Source organism: Balaenoptera musculus, chromosome 8 (assembly GCF_009873245.2).
Source record: "Balaenoptera musculus isolate JJ_BM4_2016_0621 chromosome 8, mBalMus1.pri.v3, whole genome shotgun sequence".
Classification (NCBI taxonomy): domain Eukaryota; kingdom Metazoa; phylum Chordata; class Mammalia; order Artiodactyla; family Balaenopteridae; genus Balaenoptera; species Balaenoptera musculus.
Genome location: NC_045792.1, coordinates 48,466,379 through 48,492,684, shown reverse-complemented (window position 1 = coordinate 48,492,684; position 26,306 = coordinate 48,466,379). Strand labels below are relative to the sequence as shown.

The 26,306-nt window shown below is 38.0% G+C and overlaps 1 protein-coding gene across 7 annotated transcripts in view; it reads left to right on the top strand.

Annotated features, from left to right (window-relative positions):
- DDIAS (DNA damage induced apoptosis suppressor) overlaps positions 1-25,924 on the top strand; it is a 34,068-nt gene extending 8,144 nt beyond the window's left edge. For 5 of the 7 annotated variants that reach the window (XR_005020986.1, XR_005020982.1, XR_005020983.1 and 2 more), the window contains 5 exons: positions 7,040-7,201; positions 8,535-8,652; positions 9,782-12,417; positions 14,638-14,921; positions 25,814-25,924. Coding sequence is in view for 1 of the 7 variants with exons in the window: in XM_036861658.1 (XP_036717553.1) it covers positions 7,040-7,201; positions 8,535-8,652; positions 9,782-12,382 (2,881 nt within the window). In the remaining 6 variants the exon portion in view is untranslated. Of the gene's footprint in view, positions 1-7,039; positions 7,202-8,534; positions 8,653-9,781; positions 12,418-14,637; positions 15,016-25,813 lie in introns of those variants that run through there. The other 2 variants (XR_005020987.1, XM_036861658.1) reach the window with 2 other exon arrangements.
- Positions 25,925-26,306: the final 382 nt, after the last annotated feature.

Genomic DNA, 26,306 nt, shown 5'->3' with positions numbered 1-26,306 from the left:
GAGTTCCTTAAGAATACATTCTCTCTTCCTAGGGGTGAGAATAAGAATATCTAGTAAGTACCTAGTAGTATGTAAGTAGAGTAGTAGGCCAGCAATATTCTTAACTAGTCTTTTTTGTCTAGTTAGCATTGTATGGGGAGGAATTGACAGTTCCAACCCACACCTGGACTCTAAGTCATCCTTCCAGTAGTTTTCACTATTTCTTTATTAAGCCATTCTTTCAAGTACTCATTTGTAAACTGAGAGAAAGAACCTATTTGTGTTATTCATCATTAAATCCTCAGCATTCAGCCTATGGTTTAGTTCATAGAAAATACACAATAAATGTTAAATGAATGAATAAATGACAATGTGATAGTGTCTAGGTTGTCTTCGATCTAGACTTAGCTTCACTCATTTTCAGGTTCCTACCTATTTTCTGAAAAAACTAAAACCCAGGGACTGTTTGCCTTTGATCAGGACCTATTCTTAGAAGCAGTGTGGTATAATGGAACGATTTCAAGCTTCGGAAAACACAACAGGGTTGTAGATAGGCTCTGACACTTGATAGTTGTATGATCTTGGGCAAGTATACCTTACCTATTGCATTATATCCTGGTGATTAAAAAGCACAGTTCTCTGGAGCCAGACTGCCTGGGTTCAACTCTCAACCCTGCCACTTAAAGCTGTGTAGCCTTGGGCAAGTCACTTAAATTATCTGGATCTCAAAATGGGGAAAGTAATAATATCTGCTTCATAGGATTGTTGTGAATTAATAAATGCTTCAAACATTGTGTGATACATAATTAGTAATATATAGATGTGAAATTTTTTTTTTTTTTTTTTTTTTTTTCTTTAAAGTACAGTGCAGCATTTCCTTCTTAACCTTGGAGCCAAGTCTCTGAAGGTGCTGGGTTTTTTGGGGTTTTTTTTGTTTGTTTTTTTAAAAAATATTTATTTATTTATTTATTGGCTGTGTTGGGTCCTCGTTTCTGCGCGAGGGCTTTCTCCAGCTGCAGCAAGCGGGGGCCACTCTTCATCGCGGTGCGCGGGCCTCTCACCATCGCGGCCTCTCCTGTTGCGAAGCACAGGCTCCAGACGCGCAGGCTCAGCAGTTGTGGCTCACGGGCCCAGCCGCTCCGCGGCATGTGGGATCCTCCCAGACCAGGGCCTGAACCCGTGTCCCCCGCACTGGCAGACAGATTCTCAACCACTGCGCCACCAGGGAAGCCCCTGAAATATTTTTAAAACTGAGTTTTTTCCCCCAAGTCATTTCTTTTTTTTTTTTAATATTTTTCATTGTTTATCTGAAATGCAAATTGAAGTGGGCATCCTGTATCTTTTTTTTTTTAATATTTATTTATTTATTTATTTATTTATTTATGGCTGTGTTGGGTCTTTGTTTCTGTGCGAGGGCTTTCTCCAGTTGTGGCAAGCGGGAGCCACTCTTCATCGTGGTGCGCGGGCCTCTCACTATCGCGGCCTCTCTTGTTGCGGAGCACAGGCTCCAGATGCGCAGGCTCAGTAATTGTGGCTCACGGGCTTAGTTACTCCGCGGCATGTGGGATCCTCCCAGACCAGGGCTCGAACACGTGTCCCCTGCATTAGCAGGCAGATTCTCAACCACTGCGCCACCAGGGAAGCCCCCCAAGTCATTTCTTTTAAAGATAATCTATAACAACCATTTAAGTTGAACAATACTGCCATTTTTACCTCTTTAGACTGGTAATAACAATAGATAACATTAATGAATGTTTACTATATGCTACACATGGTGCTAGGAACTTTGTAAGCATTATATCTTTTAATACAACAGCCCTGTGAGGTGATGCTACTGTTAATGCCAACTTTCAAAGGAGAAAATTAAAGCTTAGAAAAGTTAAATAACTTGCCCCAAATCACAAAGCCAGTGAGTTAGTGGCAGAAACACATTCAAGCCTAAACAGTCTGACTGCTATCTACATCCATAATCACTGTATTACCTCTAAATTAGCAGTGAAATTGGTATCCATAATGATCCCTCCCCCTCTCTTTCCCAGAGTTTAAGATGCCCCCAGAAAACTGAGCTCTAATTGGACCGTTTAGTCACATAAAATCCACAGCACTTTGTCCTTGCCTGTGGAAATGTAGTCCACAAAAATATATCCTCTCCTCTACAGATATTACATTGACAGTGCTACACAAAGTCTATTCCCATAATTTCCAGTGCTTATCTTTTCTACTGTTATCTCTGCTTTCCTTTTTTCTTACCTGGAGTCAGTTGTAAGCCAGCCAGGAAACAAAAATTCCTCACTGCTGCAGCACAGCAAGTTTATGACAGGAATTCCACACATGTAGCCTTTGCAGAAGATTTTAGAGACAGTGAAGAGCAAAAAGACTGCTCCCTAAAAGTTTTTCATTGAACCCCAATTCCTTAGCAACAACCACCATAATAGGTTTTGTGTTTTATGGGATTAACTTTTTTCTCTTGTTAACCTCCAAGATTAGAGCAGTGGTGGTTTTCAAATTACTGTTCTGCAGAGCCTTAGGGCTCTGTGCTTCTAGAAGGAGATAGGATTAGAGAAGTAATAGTAGATTGTGCTGACTAGTAGGTAGGGCTTTAGGGCCCCCACTTTAGTTTCAACAACAGCTCCATTCTCAGCCTTGAATTAGGGTTCCAAATTAGATTTCTTTTCAAAAAAGATTCCATGACTTAGATAAAGATACAGATAAAGACATAAAAATGTAAAAAGTATATGTACAGTTGACCCTTGAACAACACAGGGCGCCAACCCTCTACACAGTATAACCTATAGTTGGCCCTCCATATGTGCAGTTCCTCCATTTATGCAGGTCCGCCATACCTGTGGTTCCTCCATAGGCACAGTTCCACATCCAAGAATTCAACCAACCACAGAATATATAGTACTATATAGTATTTACTCTTGAAAAAATCCATGTATAAGTGAACCTGTTGCAGTTCAGACCTGTGTTGTTCAAGGGTCAGCTGTGTAAAAGTTAGTTTGGTCCTTCATTATCATATTCATATATATATATATGAATATGTGTATATACATATATACACATTTGTATATGTGAATATGGTAATCTCATATGAAGGAACAAACTTTTATTTATATATATATATATATATATGATTTTATATATGTATGGGGGAGGTGTATGTACTCCCAAAAATTATGAGCAAGAAAGGGGACTCATTTGTCCATATAAGCAATCCAGCCAGCCCAAACATGTAAATTGCCCTTCTGATTCACTTAACGGGACCCATTATCCCTTTGGTCTAGAAATCTGTCTCCAGCACTAAAAGCTTTCTTTTCCTATGTTATTTTTTAATATTTTTCATTACCTTTACCTGTGAAATATGTAAAATATTGTGTGTTATGGTTATGTGTGCAGTTTTCTGGGAGAGAGAGAGTCCATTGCTTTCATCAGATTTTCAAAGGGTTACTAATCTCATCAATTTTTCTACTTTGGGGCTAAATATAAGTACACTAACCTAGAAAAATAAATGAATGAAACTTAATGTTTTAACTGGTATCAAACAAAAAAGGTAGCAAATACAAGTATTATTTTAGATAGATCCTTTCAGAGGCTTCTTGGGGTCAAAACTTTTCATAATAATTCTAAGACATAATTTGCCTTTTCACTCTCATTCTCGTAAAAGTGCATAGTGGAGTTTTCCAGAGGCTCCATGACATGTGATATCACAGCAGAGTGAGCAGAGAAGGAGGTATGAGAATCCAGCTGTCTATTAAGACAGACATTAAACAGGTTTGCAAAATATAAAACAATGCCACTCTCTTCTCACTAATTTATTTTGGAACACATAGTTATTTTTCGTAAAAATATATTCTTTTTGTTAACTATGCGATGGATCTATTTTTTAAGGTATTAATAAGTATTTTTTAGAATTCTCAATTTCTCACTTTCATTTAATTTCTCATTTTCAATTGGAAATATAGATAGATATTACCCACATAAGCAAAAGCTCTTTGGTATTCTCAATAATTTTTAGGAGTATAAAGAGTCCCAGAGACCAAATATGTTTGAAAACTGCTATTCCATAACAAATGACATTTTGGAAATGAGGTGCCTCTAGAAGTTGAATCAGGGGACTGTGATTTGAATGTGTTGTCTCTACCCTTGCTTCTCAAAATGTGGTCTGAGGAACAGCTGCATCGGCATCACCTGGGAGCTTGTTAGAAATGCAGAATCTTGGGCCTTGTCCCAGACTTAGTGAATCAGGATCTTCATTTTAAGAAGATCCCTAGGTGATTGGTATGCATACTGAAGTTTGAAAAGCTGTGATCTGTATTACTCCATACTAACATTTATTTCAATTCAGACTTCTTCCCAAAAGGATTAAAGGAAACTACATAAATATCTTCATTTTATATATAACATAAAAATATAAATAATTTAGTGTGTATATGCATTAATGCTAATAATGCATTAATACTAGTCTTTCTTAGGCTATCATTGATACTCTGTATTTGTAAGATAGTTCATTATTAACCATACTGTTCTTATAGTTATACAAGAAAGAACACCAGGCAAGGAATCCAAAGCCTTGGATTTGGTCATAAAAATCACTAACTTTGTCACATTGGGCAAAAATTCACCCCAATTTCCCAGTTTGTGAATGGGAGTAAATGCCTTGTTTATGTATCAGAAGGAAATAATGTATGTTGAAAACATTTGTAAACTGTAAAACACTTATGCACATTAATTCTAAGATTTGCTAAGAATTTTACATTCGACCTGAATGCATTATTAGTACATAATTTTTAAAGAAGTTCTAATATATATTTAAAACACTTAATTCATTTCACTAGAGCTTGGTACTAATGAGGTTTTCTGCCCTGGTAAGTCGATTACCTTCACTTAATTCTATGGCCAGACTACAACACAAACTCCAGCCAATTTGGTTAAGATTATATGAATGGATTGGCACAGATCCATCAGTGTGGAAAAAAAAATTAATAATTAGCACAGATGTAATGATGGTGAATTAGTAACTTCTTTTTTTAATTTATTTATTGTTTTTATTTACTTACTTTTTTGGCTGCGTTGGGTCTTCATTGCTGTGCACGGGCTTTCTCTAGTTGCAGGGAGCGGGGGCTACACAGGCTTCTCATTGCAAGGGCTTCTCTTGTTGCAGAGCACAGGCTCTAGGCACACGGGCTTCAGTAGTTGTGGCATGCGGGCTCAGTGGTTGTGGTTTGCAGGCTCTAGAGCACAGGCTCAGCAGTGTGGCGCACGAGCTTAGTTGCCCCGCAGCATGTGGGATCTTCCCGGACCAGGGGTCGAACCTGTGTCCTCTGCATTAGGCAAGCAGATTCTTAACCACTGCACCACCAGCGAAGCCCCAGTAACTTTTTATATGAAGGATTAACCTTTGTTCAAAAGAGTCACCTTGTGAGCCATGGAATTCAGGCTCCCCCTAGTGGCTGTCTGGCAGCAATCAAATTTATACAACTGTCTCTAACATTATTTTCTATTCACATTTTTAAGCCAGATCATTAGCGACATGAAGAAAAAACAGTTCTAGGATTAACCATTACCATAAGGTGTTTTAAGGGGTCAATTTGTTAAATTAAGAATGTGAAAAATGGATAGCAGAGTTCTAAGATATTGCAAACAGCTAGAAAAGAGGGAAACAGAAGTGACGGTAACCATCACAATACTTAATATAATTATGAGGGAGAAGCAGACTAAACACATTAATTTGACAAGATCTGTACTAGATTCTTTCTTTACTTTCTTTTCTTACACTTTGTCTCATTTTATCCTTCTTCAACCCTGGATTTCACAGATGAGGAAATCTAAGTTTAAGGGATTTAGTATCCATCCCAAGACCAGACTGCTAGTACATAACAGTAGTGTTATACTTGACACACAGTAGTTTTGTTTTTTTTTAATATAAATTTATTTATTTATTTCTATTTTGGGCTGTGTTGGGTCTTCATTGCTGTGCGTGGGCTTTTCTCTAGTTGTGGTGAGCGAGGGCTACTCTTCATTGCAGTGCACGGACTTCTCATTGCGGTGGCTTCTCTTGTTGCAGAGCACAGGCTCTAGGCATGCGGGCTTCAGTAGTTGTGGCACACGGGCTCAGTAGCTGTGGCTCGCGGGCTCTAGAGTGCGGGCTCAGTAGTTGTGGCGCATAGGCTTAGTTGCTCCGCGGCATGTGGGATCTTCCCAGACCAGGGCTTGAACCCGTGTCCCCTGCATTGGCAGGCAGATTCTTAACCACCGTGCCACCAGGGAAGCCCATACACAGTAGTTTTTGATAAGAAGGCTTTGGGGGAAAAAAAAAAAGTGTTTGATAGAATTCAAACTTGGAAAAAAAAAATCAGCTAATGTCTAAATATGACCTAGGCCATCTTCACTATTAAACATGAACCAGCACCACCCCCACAAAAAAAAAGAATGCCTTTGGCCATAATTGCATAATTGCCTTACAAACAAGTTAAACAAGATGTTTTGTACCTAGTTTTTGTAATCTAATAAATTCTCAGCATATTTCAATGAATTAAATTAAAGAAAGTAAAGTTATTCTTATAATAGTGAGAAAAATATGACTAGGTACTTTGTGTATAAATATTTATTAAATGTTTCGAGCTTATTCATTGTCCTTTTAAGAGAAGATAGACATTCAAGTTCAGGTCTTCTGTTGGTGTGGTGCTCACTTCATTATATCTAGTTTGCCCCCACCCTCAACCTCGGACTATAATATGCCTCATTTGTTAACGATGATTTAGCTACCCAATAACAACCAACCAGCCAGCCTCCCTCCCCACACCCCTCTGTCTCCCCACACACGCACACACAGTTTTCCTTCAATTTCTATCAATTTGGTGCTACTTAATTTAAATCAGTAACTTATGAATAGAGAAAATTTAAAAGAGGTTGATCTGAAATTATTTAAGAAGGATGTAACTTGTACATTTTGTACACAAAATATTATTTTTAATCTTTACTTTTCCACATTTGTTTTACAGCATATTAAAAAAAAGTTAGTGAACATCTCTATGCTTTTTTCCCTCCACTTTTCCAGGTCTAATTGTCCAAAATGTGGCTCTACTGGTGAAGCTGAAAATGCCAGTTACAGATATAAGCTTGCCTTAAAAGTTGCAGAATCAAACAAATTATTTGGTATTACTGTATTTGGAAGCTGCTTAGATGCATTTTTTGGTCTTACAGCCACTGGTTTGCACAGGTAAGAATATTTAAAGCATTCTTTTTCCTAGCTACTACTTTAGTACATCAATAGAATTTGAAGACATGTGGGGTTTTTGTGGGTTTTTTGTTTGTTTGTTTGTTTGTTTGTTTGTTTTATTTATTTTTGGCTGTGCGGGGTCTTTGTTGCTGCTCGCGGACTTTCTCTAGTTGCGGTGAGCGGGGGCTACTCTTCGTGGCAGCAGGCGGGCTTCTCACTGCGGTGGCTTCTCTCACTGCAGAGCACAGGCTCTAGGCGCACGGGCTTCAGTAGTTGTGGCGTGCAGGCTTCAGTAGTTGTGGCTCGCGGGCTCTAGAGCACAGGCTCAATAGTTGTGGCGCACGGTCTTAGTTGCCCCGCGGCATGTGGGACCTTCCCGGACCAGGGCTCGGACCCCTGTCCCCAGCATTAGCAGGCGGATTCTTAACCACTGCACCACCAGGGAAGCCCCCGAAGATATGTGTTTTTAAGGTAATATGCATTTAGTAAAAAAGATGATCACTCGACCTCAGATCATCAGTTCATTTAAAAGATAATCAAGTGAGAAATAGAAAGATGTTTATTTCCTGAATACATATTGTGATAATGTTAAACCATGCTCCAACCAAACTGTAATTAGACTATTAAATTACAAAACTCTAATCCAAGTTAGAGAAATATATAATAAGAAGGTAAAATTGTTTCAAACTGAAGGATTATTCAAATCAAGTGGCTAAGGTCTCTTGAGGTGGAAGAAGCTATTTGAAGGAATATTTGCATATCAGAAATTGAATTTTGTCATTTATTTCATTTGCATTGCAACTTCATCTGCATAGTTTGACCTGTTAAGATGTTCTGAGAGTGTAAGGGTATATGTAAGCAATTGAAGCTTTTTCTCCCCTTCAATCTTCTGCCCTCCTCCCCTAATACTTAACAGAGGAAATCTCTGTTCATCTCCTTATAGTTGAGAGCAAAGTGATTTGAAGAAAGGGAGGGCCAAGGGACCACAGCCAGGATTGCCAGCCATGAGGAAAGACTTCCCCCTCTGCTTTGAGGAGAAGGGTTAAAGATCCCAGCACTACTCCCACCGACACTTTTAGAATAATTGCTGGGCCTGATTACTAGGCAGGCACCTACTTTATTCACACTTGATCAGTTGTTTTTGTCTTTCTAGGCTATAGGAACCTAGAGGGAACAAAATGCGTAGCTCTTAAAGTCACTTTTTTTTTTTTCCCCTGTATGTAACTCAAAAGTTTCATGCTGTATTTTCAAACTAATTGTGTCTTCTGACTTTATGGCAAGTTAAAATTTCAAAGCTTATCTCTTCCCATTTTTTATTTTCTTTCCAATCAAGGTACATTCAAGATCCTAATGAAATTCCAGAAACACTGGACAGTGATGCAACTCAGAACCTATTAACTAAAGCAGTTGAAACTTGCTTTGTTGGACAGAGCTTTATTTTTGGAGTAACGGTAATTGAGACTAGCTTTCTTTTTATTATTATGCTAACATTTGCATTGTAATGAAGTGATTTTAATTTTCTAAATAGTTTTTAGGAGTCATAAGTGTGAGAGCCTGTAGAAGCACTTTAAGCTTTGTAAAACTAGGCTATAGGTGATCTGTTAAAATACCATGTATGACAACTTCCTCTTTCAAAAGTTAGAAGAGCCCCATTCAAATGCATTCAGAGCTTTAAAAATCTAAATTTATTATAAATTCACAAGTGTTAGATATTTTGTTTTGATATTTTGTATTTACTATACCCTCTAAATTCAGTTCAGATTCTGTAGTAAAACTTTCGTCAACTCTAGCTTTTTAATCTTATCGATAAAAGGAGAAAGAGGGAACTAACATTGAAGGCAAAGTAACTGAGTGTTGATAACTGTAAGAATAGGTTAAGAAGGATCATCTTAAATAATTATAAAAGTGACTGTAGAAAAAGTCTAGAGAATGTGCTGACTGAAGGAGTAATCGCTTTCTGTCTCTTATACGCTAAAGGGAACAAATCAGTATTTTGCCTACACTGCAGTCAGGGTTTTAAAGAGTGGAATACAGCACTTCACAGCTGAACAGTGAGAAAACCCAAAGGGAAGATGAAACCAGGAGCTACAGAGGTTTTCTTTCTTAAAATCTCAGATGGCTCTTTTTCTTCTTCTTTTTTTTTTTTTAAAGTGAGAACATTCCTTTAAACACTCAAAGCTTATGGAAGCTAATGAGAAATATAAGAGTAGTTACCATTTATTGAGCAACTACTATTTGCTAAGCACTATAGTTTTTTTTGTGTTATTGCTAATACAGTAATCCTGCATTTTTATGCTTATTTTATAAATGAGAAAACTAAGGCTCCTAAATAACTTGTCCAAAGTCCCAACACTAGGAAATTTTAGAACCAAAATTTAAAGACAAGTCTCTTTACTCCAAGGTTTACTTCCCCATAATTTCAATTCCTCTAGCGTTAAACCGTATAACGCTAGAGGAATTGAAATTACGGGGGTGGGGGTTATAGTTGCATCTGTTTTTAACCTTTTAAATCCCTGTTTCACATTTGAGTCAAAGGAAGAAAATATTATTCTGATTTAAATTCATTTACTTCTTTCACAGAATTTTGAAAGCCAACATGGACAAGGTTCAGGTTCCAGTAACCTCTTAGAGCAGTACTCAGACCACAAGAGAAAAGTTAAAGCGCTAGTAGCTTGCCAGATTCTTCTACCAGACCCAGGTGTCGTAGGCTTCACTGTCATTGACTATTTCCATCGGCTTTTGCAGCTTTCTGATATCAGGAAACTTCGCTGTGGCTCCCAGGCACCTAATAGCCACTTACTTGCTTTCGAAAATTCAAATAGCGATGTCAGCAGCATATGTGGCCCTGACAGCAGTTCTTGTTGTTTTGAGTCCCATGGCAGAGATGATTTTTCAGGATTCTGGCAGCTATCACTTGAACTCACTTCCATTGTTTCACAACTAACAGATGATGATGATTTTTCAGCTTCAGAACAAAGCAAGGCCATTGATACTCCTCACCAGAACAGAATGTGCATTTCCTCTGCAGAGGCCACTGGTTCCAATAGCTGCCATGATACCATTCAGGGTTTATGGAGCCCTGCTTCTTATATGGATAAAAAGAGTGCAGCACAAAAGCTGGGTGAAGAACTTGGCTTACAAGCTAATCAGCCAAGTGCTGTTCATAGCAATCATCATGAAATTGGAGTTCCTGGTTCTAATTTATTCCCTTTGAAAGTGCAAGAGCCCCTTGAGCCAAGTAATACAAAATCCTTCCACAGTGCAGTGGAAGTTAAAAATATATATTCCCAGCGTGAGCTAACATGTCACCAGTATCATGATGTAGATACCCCCGCTAACTTTCAGGAGAGATCTATGTGTTGTCCACCTTCATCACTCAGACTTGAAGAGATAGCTGGGGGTTCTCAGGACTGTGACCCTGAGATCTGGGCTGACCTTCCACTCTCTGAAAGCCTAAACAAATTTCTGGCAGCTATCGAAAGTGAGATTGCTATAACCCAGACAGATGGCAGTAGCAGGAAATGTCATCTAGATAATGACATCAGTAAATTACATGCAGACCACAGCAGGTTTTCCGTGACTCCACAGAGAACTACTAGATCCTTGCATACACCACCTATAGGCTTAAGATCACCACAAGCAACAGTCAAAGCAAACTCCAGCAAAAATAACTTCCTTTCCAACTGTGAAGCAAATCCAAGTCCTAGTGTTCATAAGGAGTCACAACCAGAGAACACAGCAGAGACTATCTCTATAAGTAGTAGTGAAAGAGACGTTTCTGAAAATCTTCTACCAAATGTTTATCTGTCAGCTCTGTTTCCATCTTCAAAAGGCTCAGGCACAACAGTTACTCTTAAGTCTACCAGAATTCCACCACATGAGGCTGAAATTTCACTTAAGCATGATACTTCAGAGACTGACCATTCTTGTCTCAATAGCAAATATTTTAATGGATGTGGAGAAAAATCACTATCCGAAATGAGTGAAAAGTTGACAACTTTGAGTTCTAGGAGGTATAATGATGTTTCCAACCTTCACAACTTAGAAAATAAACAATACTGTAGGCGGCCAAAGAACCAGGGTGACAGTTTGACAATTTGCAGGAAACTCACATATCCTTTAGAAGCTCTTTGCAGTATGCCAAATAGAAGTACGAACACATTGAAAGAAATGTCTTATGAACACACTGGTAATAACCTAACACCAAACTGTTCTACTGGTCATGAAGGTTGCTACAATGCTTCTGCTGATCTCTTTGACGATAGTCCTAAAGAAATGGACATGGCAACAGAAATGACCAAAAAGTCACAGGATATTTTGTTACAGTGGGGAAAGTCTTTGGCAGAAAGTCATCATACAGAATCTGATTTTTCATTGAGATCACTCTCTGAAAACTCCAGCCAGTCTTCACAAAAATTATCCTTGCAAAACACATCTGCCTCTCTGTATCCAAAAACATGTCCCTCTCCACCTCATTTTCAGTCAGATTCAGAATATGATTTTGAAGATAGCCAAGACTTTGTTCCATGTTCACAGTCAACTCCAGTTATAGGATTCCACCAAACTAGAATTCATGGAATGACAGGAGCTTTCCAAAAATTACCTGCCTTTTATTTGGACCTTGATGCTAACTATAAAAAGACAAGGATTTCCTCTGTAAATGATGCACAGCAAGCCACCCCTAGCTGTCCAAAAAATATAAAGACACCCAGCCAGAAATCCAGAAGCCCTACTGCATCTAGTATTACACAACCAGAGATCTCCAACAACTGTCCTGTTGCTAAGTACCTTGACACTGATGTTGATGAATGGGTCCCTCCTACCACACAAAAAGTATTTCCTTCAGAAATGCTTGGATTCCAGGCCGTGGGTCTAAGGAAATGCCCTGCTGCTTATAATTCTCCTGATCAAAAAGAGTTACCAAGAAAAAAACTGAAATATGTCAAACAAAGAACTGATAAATGCTTAATTAAGAAAGAGTTAAATTTGAAGAATATGCTTACAGCAGCAGAACCGAAAACTCCTGACTATAACAGTACAGGGTTAGGCTGGATTTTCAAAGAGTCGGTTTTGGGACTTGGTTCCCGTTCAGAAGTCAAATGTTGCCTTGCATTTTCAGAAGATTGGTCACCTTCAGTGCCTGAAACTAAAAGTGCTTGGTCTCCTGAATTGTTCTCATAAAATGTCACCTGAACCCAATTTCTGAGCTTTTAAAGGTAAGTGTGTTTGGAAACTCTTGCCTCCAGTGTCATGGAAAGCATTCTTACCATTTTGAACACTTGAAGAGAAGCAAATAGAAAAGAGGTGCTGTTGTGCCTTTTTAAATGGGGGGAAGCCATTGTTTTTCCCAGTGTTTTATCCAGAATACTCTGATTTCAGATAATTTGGCACTTTATCTTATATTATTGATTGTACTTATGTATTGTCAGTTTTGCTTGTTGAAAGTATTTGTTAAAATCACACATACATTCAGAAATAAAGCCTTTGCAAACCAAAACTTAAAGTCTTTCTTAATTGTTCAGCTTAGATCAGAAAATGTCTACCATGTATTAAGCCAACTACTGTTCTGAGTTTGTGATACAAAGCTACAACACCACTGATCTCAAAAGATTTTAGTCTACTGGGTAAGACAGAAATATAACAGACAATTTCAGTACAATGCAGTAAATGCAATGATAGAAGTTTTTGATGGATATTAAATTTATGTTGCTCTGGGAGCATGGCAGAGAATCAGTTAACCCAGCAGCATCTATGGGCTGGGGATAAGAAGAAAGGTCAATAAACACTTCCAATTTAGAGTTAAATGTGAAACTGTCACTATTTTATCCAGTAATTATTTGTTGAATGCTTACTACATGCCAGGCACTATGCTAGGTGCTGGGAATTCAAAACTGAAAGTCAAGCTCCTTACCTCAGAAACTCATGGTCTAGAAGAGTAAACAGTTCTCTGATAGGGAGGTAAGCTCAAAGGGCTAATAAGGAGCAAAAATGAAGAATAGTTTCTAGACATTCACGTCCTTAGCAACACCTCAGCTGCACCCTGTAAAAGCTTTGTGCGTCTGGTCAGCTCCCTTTGCCATTCCCCACAGCAACTATTCCAAATCTTCACTCTCTTTGTGCCACCGACCTACCTACTCTTGCCTCGTACTTCATGGAGATCATCTGTGTTCCCTTACCTTCCCACACCCATACTTACCCACTCGTCTGTATCGACTCACCCACAACTCTTTTTCCTCTAACCTCAGAAATAATGCACACCTCCTATTTAGTGCTAACCTTTCTTTTTGGGCTGTTGATCCATTATACCCATCTTTGTCGTCTCGCTCTACTGGCTCTCTCCCCTTCCCCCACTTTTAATTTTGAAAACTTGGAAAACAAAAGTTGAAAGAATGATACAATGTTATAGCATCTATACATACGACCTAGATTCAATTATTTAACATTTTGCCTTTTGTGTATGGGTGTATTTTTTCCATTGTGTCTATAGATATATATAGTTGTTTCTGCTGAACCTTTTTTTTTTTTTAATTAGCTTATTTATTTTTGGCTGCATTGGGTCTTCGTTGCTGCGCATGAGCTTTCTCTAGTTGCGGCGAGCGGGGGCTACTCTCCATTGCGGTGCACGGGCTTCTCATTGCAGTGGCTTCTCTTGTTGCGGAGCATGGGCTCTAGGCACGTGGGCTTCAGTAGTTGTGGCACGCGGGCTCAGTAGTTGTGGCTCACAGGCTCTAGAGCTCAGGCTCAGTAGTTGTGGCACAGGCTTAGTTGCTCCGCGGCATGTGGGATCTTCCTGGACTAGGGCTCGAACCCATGACCCCTGCATTGGCAGGCGGATTCTTAACCACTGAGCCACCAGGGAAGTCCCTTTGCTGAACCTTTTTAAGGTAAGCTGCAGATATGACATTTTACCTTGAAATACTTCAATGTGAGTTTTCTTAAAATAAGGACTTCTGCATAATTATTGATACAATATCATTATCACACTAAAAACTATAACAGTAGTTCTACAATATTGTCTAATGTTTAGCCCATATTTAAGTTTTTCTACTTGTCCCTAAGTTGTAATTGTTGTTGATGTTGTTTAACCTGGCTAATTTCATATCTCCCACTGTGATTAAAGAGTAGTAATGCAGTTACTATTGAACTATATAGATCTTACCTCTACAGTTCCCTAATGTCATTTATTTAATGCTGGTTACATCTCTACTCATGATGCTGCATCCATTGTGCCACCGTGAGTACTGGCTTCCAGTAACTCTCTCAAATGTTGTTACTCTGCTTCATTGGTGATTACCAAAAATGCAGGTCTTACACACAGTATGCAGGAAAATGTGAATAATAATTCATTTTCTGGTTATATTATATTTAGCATTTGGACTTTTCTAGCATAAACGTAGCGCACATATTCTAACCATGTCTTCTCTTGAACTTTTTAGGCTGTAATTACTGCACTGCCAAACTGTGATCTCTTAGCCACACCCAGGAAGAATAGTCAAGAGGCCCACGGATGGAGCAAGAAGAGTAGTTTCATTTGTTCAAGGAATGCCCATTCCTCCATCAGCATGGGTTAAGCCCAAACCTAGAGAGCACAATGCCACTGTCAATTGGAAATGAGAGGACATTGATTGGAAGAGCCAGCTGGCATAGCAGAGCAGCAGTCTTAAAAGGCCTCAGATTAGATGGGCCTGTCCTGACACACAGTGCAGAACCTGCAGAGAGGGTAAGGGGACCTCCCTGGTGCCAGTGGTGGGAGGTGGACAGAATTTAAGAACAATGTCACCATCCTCACAAACTTGGTGGCCTACAGACCAAAGACAGTCCCATAGTTGGAACACAGACCAGTGGGAGCCAAAGCACAGACCCACACATACAACTCAATCTCAAGGGTCAATAGTTTGGTAACCCAAAACCCTAAATTCATTCTGTGTCCAATATGAGAGTCACCTAAAAGCACCATTCTGGCAGCTCAGTCTCATACTATTGTGTGAAGGAAATATTGCTTCGGCCAGTAGAAATGGTCCACTCTTCAGACCCAGGGAAATTCCATAGGCACAAGACCCAGAGCTCCTTAGAGCATTTGTTCCACATGAAGAGTAGGTGAGTGGGTTAGAGGGTCAGAGAGTACCTCAAATGGGAGAAATGGCACGTGTCCCAGCATCAAAGTGGGACTTGAAAATCTCAAGAGAGGCATTCTGGCAACCAAGTCTACGTGGGGACCAGATCCAGGCTTAGGGTGCCTTCCTTAGTCCCAGGAACTGGAGGTGAATTTAGAAAATCTTGAGGAAGACACTCTAAAGCATCAGTCTCCCTGAAGCATGGGGCTGGGGCAGGGTCCTTTCTTACTCAGGTCTTAGAGATGCTGTCTCATCATCCCCTCTTATTATCCTTGACTGCTTCATTTGCCTGCCTTTTAAAAGATGGTGCCTCTAAGTGTTCCGTTATTGGCCCTTCTGTTGAAAACCCAAATGAACTTTTTGGCCAACCCAATACATGTACTCTTTGGTTGAATTTATCTACTCATCTATAGTTACCACCCATAAGCTGTTTAATTCAAAGTCCGTCTTTTATCTAGACTCTCCTGAGACCAAATTCGTATGTTAGTGTTTTATTATTCAGCTCAAAATGTTTTATAATTTCCATGTGGGTTCTTTGACCCATGAATTTTTTACAAATGTATTTCTTCATTTCCAAACAGAAAGGATTCTTCCCTAGCTATCTCTTTATGAATGATTTCTACCTGAATTACACTGTGGTCAGAAAAATTATTCTATATTATTTTAGTCCTTTGAAATTTGTTGAGACGTTTTCTGGCCCAATCTATAGCCAGATTGTAAATGTTCTAGGTGTGGTTGAAAAGAACGTATATTCTGCAGTTATTGGGCACAGAATTTTATATGTGTGTATTAAATATATTAATCATGTTCAAATTCTCTATATCTGTACCGACTTTTCCCCTGTTTTATTAATTATTGAAAGAGGGATTTTTAAATCTCCCTCTATGATTGTGAATATGTATATTTCTCCTTTTAGTTCTGTCAATTTTTATTTCATTTTGAGGCTATGTTATTAGACACAAATTCAATCTTGTGTCTTCCTGATGGACATGGGGAAAGTCCCATTTCATTGCTATTAATGCTTTTTGTCCTAAAATCTAATTGTTATTACTATACTACATTAGTTTTGTCTTGGTTAGTGGGTTTTGTTTTTGTTTTTCATTTCTCTTTTATTTGTTTATTTATTTGTTTATTGGCTGCATTGGGTCTTAGTTGCTGCGCGCAGGCTTTTCTGTAGTTGTGGCAAGCAGGGCTACTCTTCATTGTGGTGCGCAGGCTTCTCGTTGCAGTGGCTTCTCTTGTTGCGGAGCATGGCCTCTAGAGCGCGCAGGTTTCAGTAGTTGTGGCTCGTGGGCTCTAGAGAGCAGGCTCAGTAGTTGTGCCCCACAGGCTTAGTTGCTCGGTGGCATGTGGGATCTTCCTGGACAAGGGATCAAACCCATGTCCCCTGCATTGGCATGCGGATTCTTAACCACTGTGCCACCAGGGAAGTCCCTCATTTCTCTTTTAAATCTTTCTGTATCTTTACGTCTTAGAAATGTTTCCTGTAAACCTCATATAGTTTGGTTTTGTTTTATTGTCCAGTTTGACAGTCTTTGTCCTCTAGCTGGAATATTTCATCCATTAACAATTAATGTAATAATTTAAATATATTTGAGTTTATCGTATTTCATGCTTCCTGTTTATCCTGTCTATTCAATGTTTCATGTCTTCTCCTTTCTTTCTTTTTCTTATAATCCTTTCCCAAAGACCTTAAATCTTTTTAATCCATTTACTATTTCTTTTAATTATGTTTGTCATAAGTTTTAATTCTGTATTTTTAACTCCACAAGATATAGTTTCTATAGTCAGTTTTTTATATTTGTTTTTTTGTTTTTGTTTTAGATTTACCCACATATTTACCATTCTCTTTGCCCTTCAATTTATGTTTTATCCCAGATCTTATATCACTTTCCTTTGGTCTGAAATAAGCCCTTCAGAATTTTTTTTTTTTTTTAACTTTTATCTATGTAGTTTTTTCTTTTTCTCCAGAGTTGTTTTTTGAGTTTTGAGTGTCCCAGCTTTGGCAGTTTACTGTTTATTTATTTGGTTGCTCCGGGTCTTTGGTTGGGGCAGGCGGGCTCCTTAGTTGCGTGTGGTATGCATGTGGGATCACCAGCAATCAAACCCAGGCCCCCCTGCATCAGGAGCACAGAGTCTTAATGACTTTGCCACCAGGGAAGTCCCCAGAATTATTTCTTCTGTTGAGATTTTCTTGATGGAAAACTCAGGTTTTTTGAATTTGCATATTTATTTATTTGTTTGAAGATGTCTTTATTTTCACTCTCAATCTTTTTTTTTTTTTTTTTGGCCACTCCACACAGCTTGCAGGATCTTAGTTCCCCAACCAGGGACTGAACCTAGGCCACAGCAGTGAAAGCACCAAGTCCTCACCACTGGACCACCAGGGAATTCCCAATTTTCACTCTCAATCTTGAAAGATATTTTCTCTGGGTGTAGAATTCTAGGGTAGGGGTTATTCTCTTTCCACTCACAATGCCATTCAACTGTCCCTGGCTCTCATTGCTGTTGAGAAATCAGCTAACTGCCTTTTTTTTTTTTTTTTTTAAGTAATCTGATATTTTTCTTTCTGGATATTTTTATTCTGTCTTTAGTGTGCCTCAGTTCTATTAATGATGTGTTGAGATATAGATTTCTTTTTTTAATTCTTCTTGAGATTCATTAAGTTTACTGAATCTGTGCATTAGTGCCTTTCACCAGTTCTAAAGATTTCTCAGCCATAATCTTAAAATATTGCCTCTACTCCATTCACTCTCATTTGAGAATTCCAATTAAACGTGTTATGCATTCTCACTCTTTCATTTCTCTTAACCTTTCCTTGATTGTTTTCCCCTTTATATCTGTTTGTGCTGCATTCTATACAATTTCTTCTGACCTCTTCATCTGTGTCTAATCTACTTTTCTACCTACCCATTGAGTTTTTCTTTCAAAAATTGTATATTTTCTGAAAGCTGGATTTTTTTTTTTCAAATTTGCTAGATCACATTTTAAAGTCTTCTTTTTCCTCTAGACACTTTCAGGTTTATCTGTTACTGCTTTAAACACAGTAAGCATAGTTGTTTTATATTCTGTGTTTGACAGTTTCAGTAACTAAAGTCTTGATAGGTCCCTATTGTCATTTTTTTTCTGCTGGTTCTCACTCATAGTGCCATGTTCCTTGAGGCCTAGTTTAGCTGGAGCTACTTGTTTTCTTTGGAAAATTATTCATGAGAATTCTGAGGCCTAAGAAAATGCTTTCTGGGGAAGGATTTCCATTTGCTTCTGCCAAGTGCCTGGAATCACTACCGGTATAAAACAACTTAAACTAAATTCATATTTGAGGGCTTTTTATTTTTTTAATTTATTTTATTGAAGTATAATTGATTTATAATGTTGTGTTAATTTCTACTGTGAGAGTTTTTTATATCTGCCAAATGAGCTGAATTTGGGTTGCTAAATCATACAGGGGTCAGATTATGGCTATAACTTCTTAGGGACTGTTTCCTTCCTCCACTGCTGAGGGTTTATATCTGATTCCCCCTACACTGAAGACCTTCTGAGGTCCTGCCTTAATGGGCAATTCCTAATCCTATTAGATTCCTTACCATGAGCAAGTTATCTTCTGTCCCCCATACCTCACACAACAATGAAAACTGAGTTAAGATTGTCCCCTAAGCATTTTGTCCATCTTTTATGGCTGAATTATTTGTGACTGTATTACAGTATTTGACCTGCCATGAATTATCATTTAATAATAAATGTCCCAGGATTTTTACTCCTTTTAGATGATTAAAAAAAAAACTACCCTCAAAGTTGCAGCTACCTTATTAGACTGTTAAACAGTTATTAAATTTCTAAATATTGGATCTCATCAGTTCTTAGCATTTTAGACCTGGAGGGGACCTTGGAAAACATCTGAATCAGTGGTTCTCATCCATAGGCTGCTCATTTAAATCACTTGGGACCTTTTAAAACCCTATTGATGCCTAGATCTCATCCCAGACCAGATTTATCAGAATTTGTGAGGGTAAATCTCACATATCAGTAGTTTTTTTAAACTCTCCAGGTGATTCTAATGTGAATCCAGGGTTAAAAAGCACTGGTCTAAGCCTCATAGATGAGGAAACCGAGACCCGAAGATGCTAAAAGTCTTCCCAAAATTCACATTTACATAAGGTTGAGGTTAGAACGTGAAGTACCCTAACTCTTACTCCAGGACTCTATTACCCCATTCTGCCTCCTTTATTATTGAATACTAAATAAAGATTGGCAACAACATTTCTTTTAATTCAAGAATTCATACAACAAACATCATGTGTTTTCTGGGTACTTGTCACTAATGATAGGATGATTAAATAGAAAAACACTCTGGAAACTTAAGGTTAGAGAAAAGCTGATGGAAAACTAGAAGGATTATCTAGTTAGCATTTGTTCTTTAAAGTCACTGCCTAGTCTGGATCTTCTGCCTAAGGTGCAATGGAATGTTTTGGTTATAATTTAATACCAGGGGCAAAAAAACCTGTCTTCCATTAAAACTGATACGCTTTATTTTCTAATAATGAGAACTGCATCCTTGACTGTTTTTCCTTTTTCTTGTAAAGTATTCCAAACCAAACATGATGCTCAGTTATAACCACTGTACTGGGTCTTATGGTTTGCTCCCTCCTTTTAAGTGATCTGAATTTTATTTCCATTTTTATTAACATTATGGCATAAGTGCCCTTTATTATAAAAATGCCTTATATTAGTTTTGAAAGGAAGTGGTGAAGTAAATTTTTATATATAAATTTAAAAACCAACCTCAATTCATTAATAGACTGTACCATTTAATGAGTAAAATATATGTAAACTGCTGTTTTTTATTTCCCTAGAGTGTTTACCAAGGAAAACATACAATATAGACTCCTAAATTTATCTAAGGGAGAAATTTTAGATACATGGTTTTCTCAATCAGCATTATTCATTTTATAGATTTCTTTGATAATTATCAGTTGTGAAAGTCATATCTATACCTATTAGATGACTGATTATGTATGCATACGTACCAGAATCTAATGTGATACCACGGCCAACCAGACTTTTCTTTTAGCTGCTGGTCTTTAAAGAGTCAATAACCATTTCTTCATAACCATAACTTATGTGGCAGACCTTTGTTAGGTTCTATCATTCATTAAAAGTATTCAGCAAATTGTTTGTTGAGTTCCAGAATGTACCTGGCACTGTGCTAGGTTTAAGATAACTGCTATCAAGAAGCTCACACTCTAATACATTATGTCACATACATTCTATCATTTAGCTTTCATTCAATCCTGTGAAATAGGTATTGTTATCCCCATAGCCTCTACTATCTTATCTGTAAAACAGAAATAATACCTCTTAAAGCTACTATGAGAGTTAAATAAGACAGTAAGTGTGGAACATGGTTCCTGCCATCAAATTCAGTGTTCTTTCTACACCACCACACCTTCCAATACCAGAATTTTCTGTTTGCTTTCACCTACCCCTTTATTCTTCGATACCGTTTTGAATTAGCATCTGCTCTATGGTTGTAATTCCTTTACCCAGTTCCAATTCCTCACCTCCACAATGGCTTCTTCCCATCTTTCTCCCTCTATTAAAATCCAATCCTTTTCTGACCCCTTGCTTCCCCCTTGCAACCCAAAGTATTTTTGGAAATAATCCCTTATCACTGATTCATTGTTGATGGCAATGTAATTGGTATGAATTCTGTGTAAGATAATTTGGCATTATCTATGAAAATTATAAAAGCATTTCCACTTATAGGAAGTTATCCCACAATTATATTCATATATAAAGAAGTATTAAAGAAAGATATTCCATTAGCATTGTTTTTAATAGCAAAATAGTGAAACAAATAACCATCAACATTTATAAATGGTTTTATATGTGTAGAATATTAACTGGAAGGATACACAAAAACCAGTGAAAAAAGTTTAAAAAAAGTGAAAATCAGAGTATATGGCATTATATGTATACACGTACACATATATACACATATAGACATATATACGTGTATATCTTTCACGAGTATAATGATACTTTAAACACTAGGTGCCTTCAAATGATGATAGAGAACCAATTCATTATCTTGAAAACTGATAAAAACAAAGGGAAAGAATTCAACATTTATCTTAATTTTCTTATATAAACTGTACCGTTGGATAACCAAATAGCTGTAGGGAAGTTCTCCTTATAAAGACTCCAACTAATACATTTCATAAATGATAGAAATGGAATATCACCATTTTGCAATCCCCAATGAATAATGGATGTGCTCATTGAGCATCAATGGCTGCTAATATTCCAAAAAGAGACAAGGAACACCTGTCTATTTACTAGATGAGTTGCTGCCTGATTCATGAATCATTCAATAAAGCCAGTTAGATCTTCAAAAAAACCAAAAAGAGAAGATATTATATGCTTCCAGATGAAAGAATATATCACTTCCTTTAATCTTGCCAAAGGTATTGAACCTGAGTCTAATCTCGCCTCTGTATCTAGCTGTCAATTTGCAAAATACCCAACTGACAAAAGAACATGCAGACCTACACCAATAAAAATGAAATCAGCAAAATCCAGACTAGGAAACTGCATATCAGACAATGCATGTTCTTCAACAGATGATTTTAAGGAAAAGAAAAAGATGGAGGAGGAGCCTGTAAATCATTTAAAAGGCACATGAAATTTTTTTTAAATGGGCAAGACTAAACTCCAGTGCCTTGAGATGCACACTTGTGTATGTCAATTCCTTGATCACTATGAAAGTCAAGATAGTTTCTTTGAGAAGGAGAGGAGATTCAGGAGTGGTTGGCAAAGTTCTATTTCTTGACTCAAATACAAGTGTGTTTACCTTATAATAGTTTACTAAATGATACCCTTGTTTTCCTGCATTCATGTTTTAGTTTATATTTTTTAATGTTTTAAAAATAATTGAAAAGAATGTAAGTAGGTGCGTTGTAATGAGGGAAACAAAAGGCGCAGACAGGTGGAGCATCTCTCTCTGGGCCAGTCCTCATAGTTATTTTACATACTTTGTCATTTACAGAAGTCAAGTAACTCACTCAAGGCCAAGGCCACATCACTAAGTGGCAGAGCCAAAGCTCTGATTTTTCCAGTGCACTGCACCGCCTCTCAAGCCTTAGGGGGAATGTTGCATGAGCCCTCACCTCTTAGGACAGGCATTTCTCTGTGAGACAGCTTCTGCCTTCTTGTTGACCAGTGGCTGCAGCCACTTGAATAATTTAAGGTTGAAGGCAGGTGAAGTATTCTGCACTGTTTTTATCTGATCCATCACTTGCACTTTCAGCCTAAATTAATTTGTGATGTGATAAGAGAAAATTATCTCCATGGGAGAGAAATGAACTCACCTATAAAAATCTTGCCTTTTCCCTAATAGGATTCAATCTGTTTCCTGCAGTTCCCTTTAGGTGCCAAGCTGAAGTGTATGACCGCTTGGCCTATCTCCCTTCATCACAGTTCCTTCACTGGCCGAAGAATTTTCTGCTAACTAGAGCTACCAGCTCTGCCAAGAGCCAAGTGTTTGTCCATCCCTTGCCTGCCTTGGGTGGGAAATGATAACTCACGACATTGCAAAACCCAGGGCTGACCAGTGGCTTTTTCATTTTGTATACAGCAAGTACAAGGGCTCAGGACCTGGGTTGATAGACACAACAGCACCTGTAATTAGATCCAGGTGCTATATACACTGGCTATTGACTATGACTCCAATAATTACAAAGTCAACCAACCAAAATAGATGTTATCAAAGATGGCTAAAACAGAGACCTAAAAATCAGCAGGAGTTGGAGAAGCATTTTCCCACTCTTTGAAGATCTAAGCTTAAGATACATGTGTTTGGTAAAATAGGCATTTTTTCAGCAGGCCTTAACCAGATTACTTGTCTCAGGGCTTGCAGTTTGGCTGGTATCCGATGAAGGGATTCATTGAAAGCATAAGCTTAATGGACATGATTAAGTTAACTGGAGTCAATAAATGCCATTGACAGTATGTTACAACTCTCCTAGATCTTGGGGTATTTCTTATGTAACAAAGGGGAAGTGGGTATGGTAACTCTCATATTGAACCTGTAACTAAGCAGCCAATCAGCCCAATTAACTAATACAATCTGCTGTAGATTGAATGTTTGTGTCCCCCCCACCCCCCGAAATTCATATGTTGAAACCTAATCCCCAAAGTGATGATGTTTGGAGGTAGGGTCTTTGGGAGGTGATTAGGTCATGAGGGAAAAGCCCTATTAAAGAGGTCACAGAGAGCTCCCTCACCCCTTGTGCCATGTGAGAACACAGTGAAAAGATGGCCATCTATGAACCAGGAAACATACCCTCACCAGATACCAAATCTGCAGGCACCTTGATCTTGGACTTCCCAGCTTCCCGAACTGTGAGAGAATAATTTCTGGTGTTTATAAGCCATCCAATCTATGGAATTTTGGTATAGCAGCCTGAAGAGACTAAGACACCATCTCTCAATGGTCTGCTAGATGACTAATTTTTATTTCATATATGTAGTGTTATTTATCATGTGCCTGTTATATGCCAGACACAATGGCACTTGTATTATTTCATTTAATCCTCAGAGTAGCACTCGTATTCTGAGCACTAGTATTGGCTCAATTTTAAAGAAGAGAAAATTGAGGCACAGAGATAAAATAACTTGTTCAAGGCCACAACCAGTATATGGTAGAGCTAGGGTTCAAACATAGGTCTTTTGTCCATGCTCTTCCCACAAATGCTAAGGCAAAGATTGCTAACAGCCTACCCTAATATCCATTCTCTGCTTCTTCCTTTGTAATAAAACCTCTATCTTATTCAGGAGAGAAATATGCCCTATTGAAAGACTGTATTTCCCCGCCTCCCTGGCAGGTCAAGTTCTGGCCAGAAAGATATAAATGGAAATGTTGCATGGAACTTCCAAGAAGTTTCCTTAGAATGAAGGGATCAAGCCCTTCTTCCTCCTTCCTTTCTCTTTCTTCCTTCCTGCTGCTGAGACTGGGACGTGATGGCTAGGCCTCTAGCAGCCATCTTGGACAGGAAGGTGATCTTGAAAATAGAGGCCAGAATGAGAGAGAGCCCAAGTCACTGATAATACCATGAAACCACAGTACTACCCGTTCCAGGCTTCCAACCTCTAGACTTCTTTCACATGAGAAAAAGAAAACCCTGCCTTGTTTTCTCAGGTTTATTATTATATGTAACCAAATATTCCACATATATCTGTATTCCACCCACATTTTGCCTTGCACAATTATCTAAAGCTAAATAATTCTGCTCTCGATGCCCACTAATTAGTAAAACAGCTGTCTGTGGCTCCAGGTTGTTTAACTCTTTATTAAAAAGGCCCAAAGAGAAAAGAACTAACATTTGTATGCCTTCTATGTGTTAGGTACCCATATATATTACATTATTTCACATTCTCACTATCTCATTCCATGATCATTCCCATCAGTGCTAATATATCCTGCTTTAAAAACAAAACTCTTTTTTGACTTCATATTTCTCTCAACACCCCTTATCAGCAAAAACTCCTTAAAAGATTTATATTATAGCCACTGTTCATCTCTCTTCTGATTCTCCTGAACCCAAGTAAGGCATTCTCTCATCCCCATCACTCTGATAAAACAACTCTTTCAGCATCACCCATGACCTTCACCCTTGCTAACTCCATGGTCATCTCTTAGTCCTTGTCTTTCTTAATATATTAACAGCATTTGACACAGGTGATTGCATCCTCCTTGAAATACTTTCTTCACTAGGCTTTCAGAATACCACCCTGTTTTCTTCCTGTTTCACTGGTCATGTGTTCTGTCCCTTGCTGGTTCTTTCTTATCCCTGACTAAGTGTTGGAGTGCTCCAGGGTTCAGTCCTCAGTCCTCTTTTCCACTTATATTCACTTCTTTGGTGACATCAAACAGTTTTATGACTTTCAGTACCATCATTGTGGTATCAGCTCCCAAATTTCTACCTCCAGCCTGATCTTCCCAAATTTCAGAAACATATATATAGCTGCCAACTCAATATCTCTATTTGGATATCAAATAGACATCTCAAACTGGACGGGTCCTAAACCAAACTCCTGGTTCACCCTGCCCGCCATAACTACTCCTCCAACAGTGTTTTCCTTATAAATGTCAGTAAAACACTACCAGTTGCTTAAGCCAAAAACTTCAGTGTCATCCTTGACTCCTCTTTCTCTACATCTAAACCATGAGCAATGGGAATTCCCTGGTGGTCCAGCGGTTAGGACTCGGTGTTTTCACTGCCAAGGGCCCGGGTTCAATCCCTGGTCAGGGAACTAAGATCCCACAAACTGCTGTGCAGGGTGGCCAAAAAAATAAAATAATAATAAATAAACAAACCATGAGCAAGACCTGTAGGCTCTATCTTTAAAATATATACAGAATCCATGTTTGAGGGCATTAAAAATTATTTAAAACTTTTTAGATATGATTATAATATTATTGTCTTTTAACTTCTTTTAGTGATACATTCTGAAGTATTTTTAGATGAAATTACATGATATGTGGGCCTTGCTGCAAAACAATACAGAATGGAGAAAATGGGAATATAGAAGAAACAAGATTGATCATGAGTTGATAATTGTTGAAGGTGAGTGATGTGTACATGGAGGTTCATTATATCAATACTAGTCTACTATGTTTTACCTATGTTTGACATTTTCTATAATAAAAAGTTAAATAGTTCTCATCACACACACAAAAACTTGTTTCTGTGTGTGGTGATGGATGTTAACTAGCATTATTGTGGCAATCATTTTGCAATATATACATGTGTCAAATCATTATGTTGCACACCTGAAACCAATACAATGTTATATGTCAATTATAGCTCAATTTTTTAAAAATATGAGTAGCTCTATTTTTTAGTATTTTATTTTTAATTTTTTTTTAAAAATTTATTTTTTTAATTTATTTTATTTTTGGCTGTGTTGGGTCTTCAGTGCTGCACACGGGC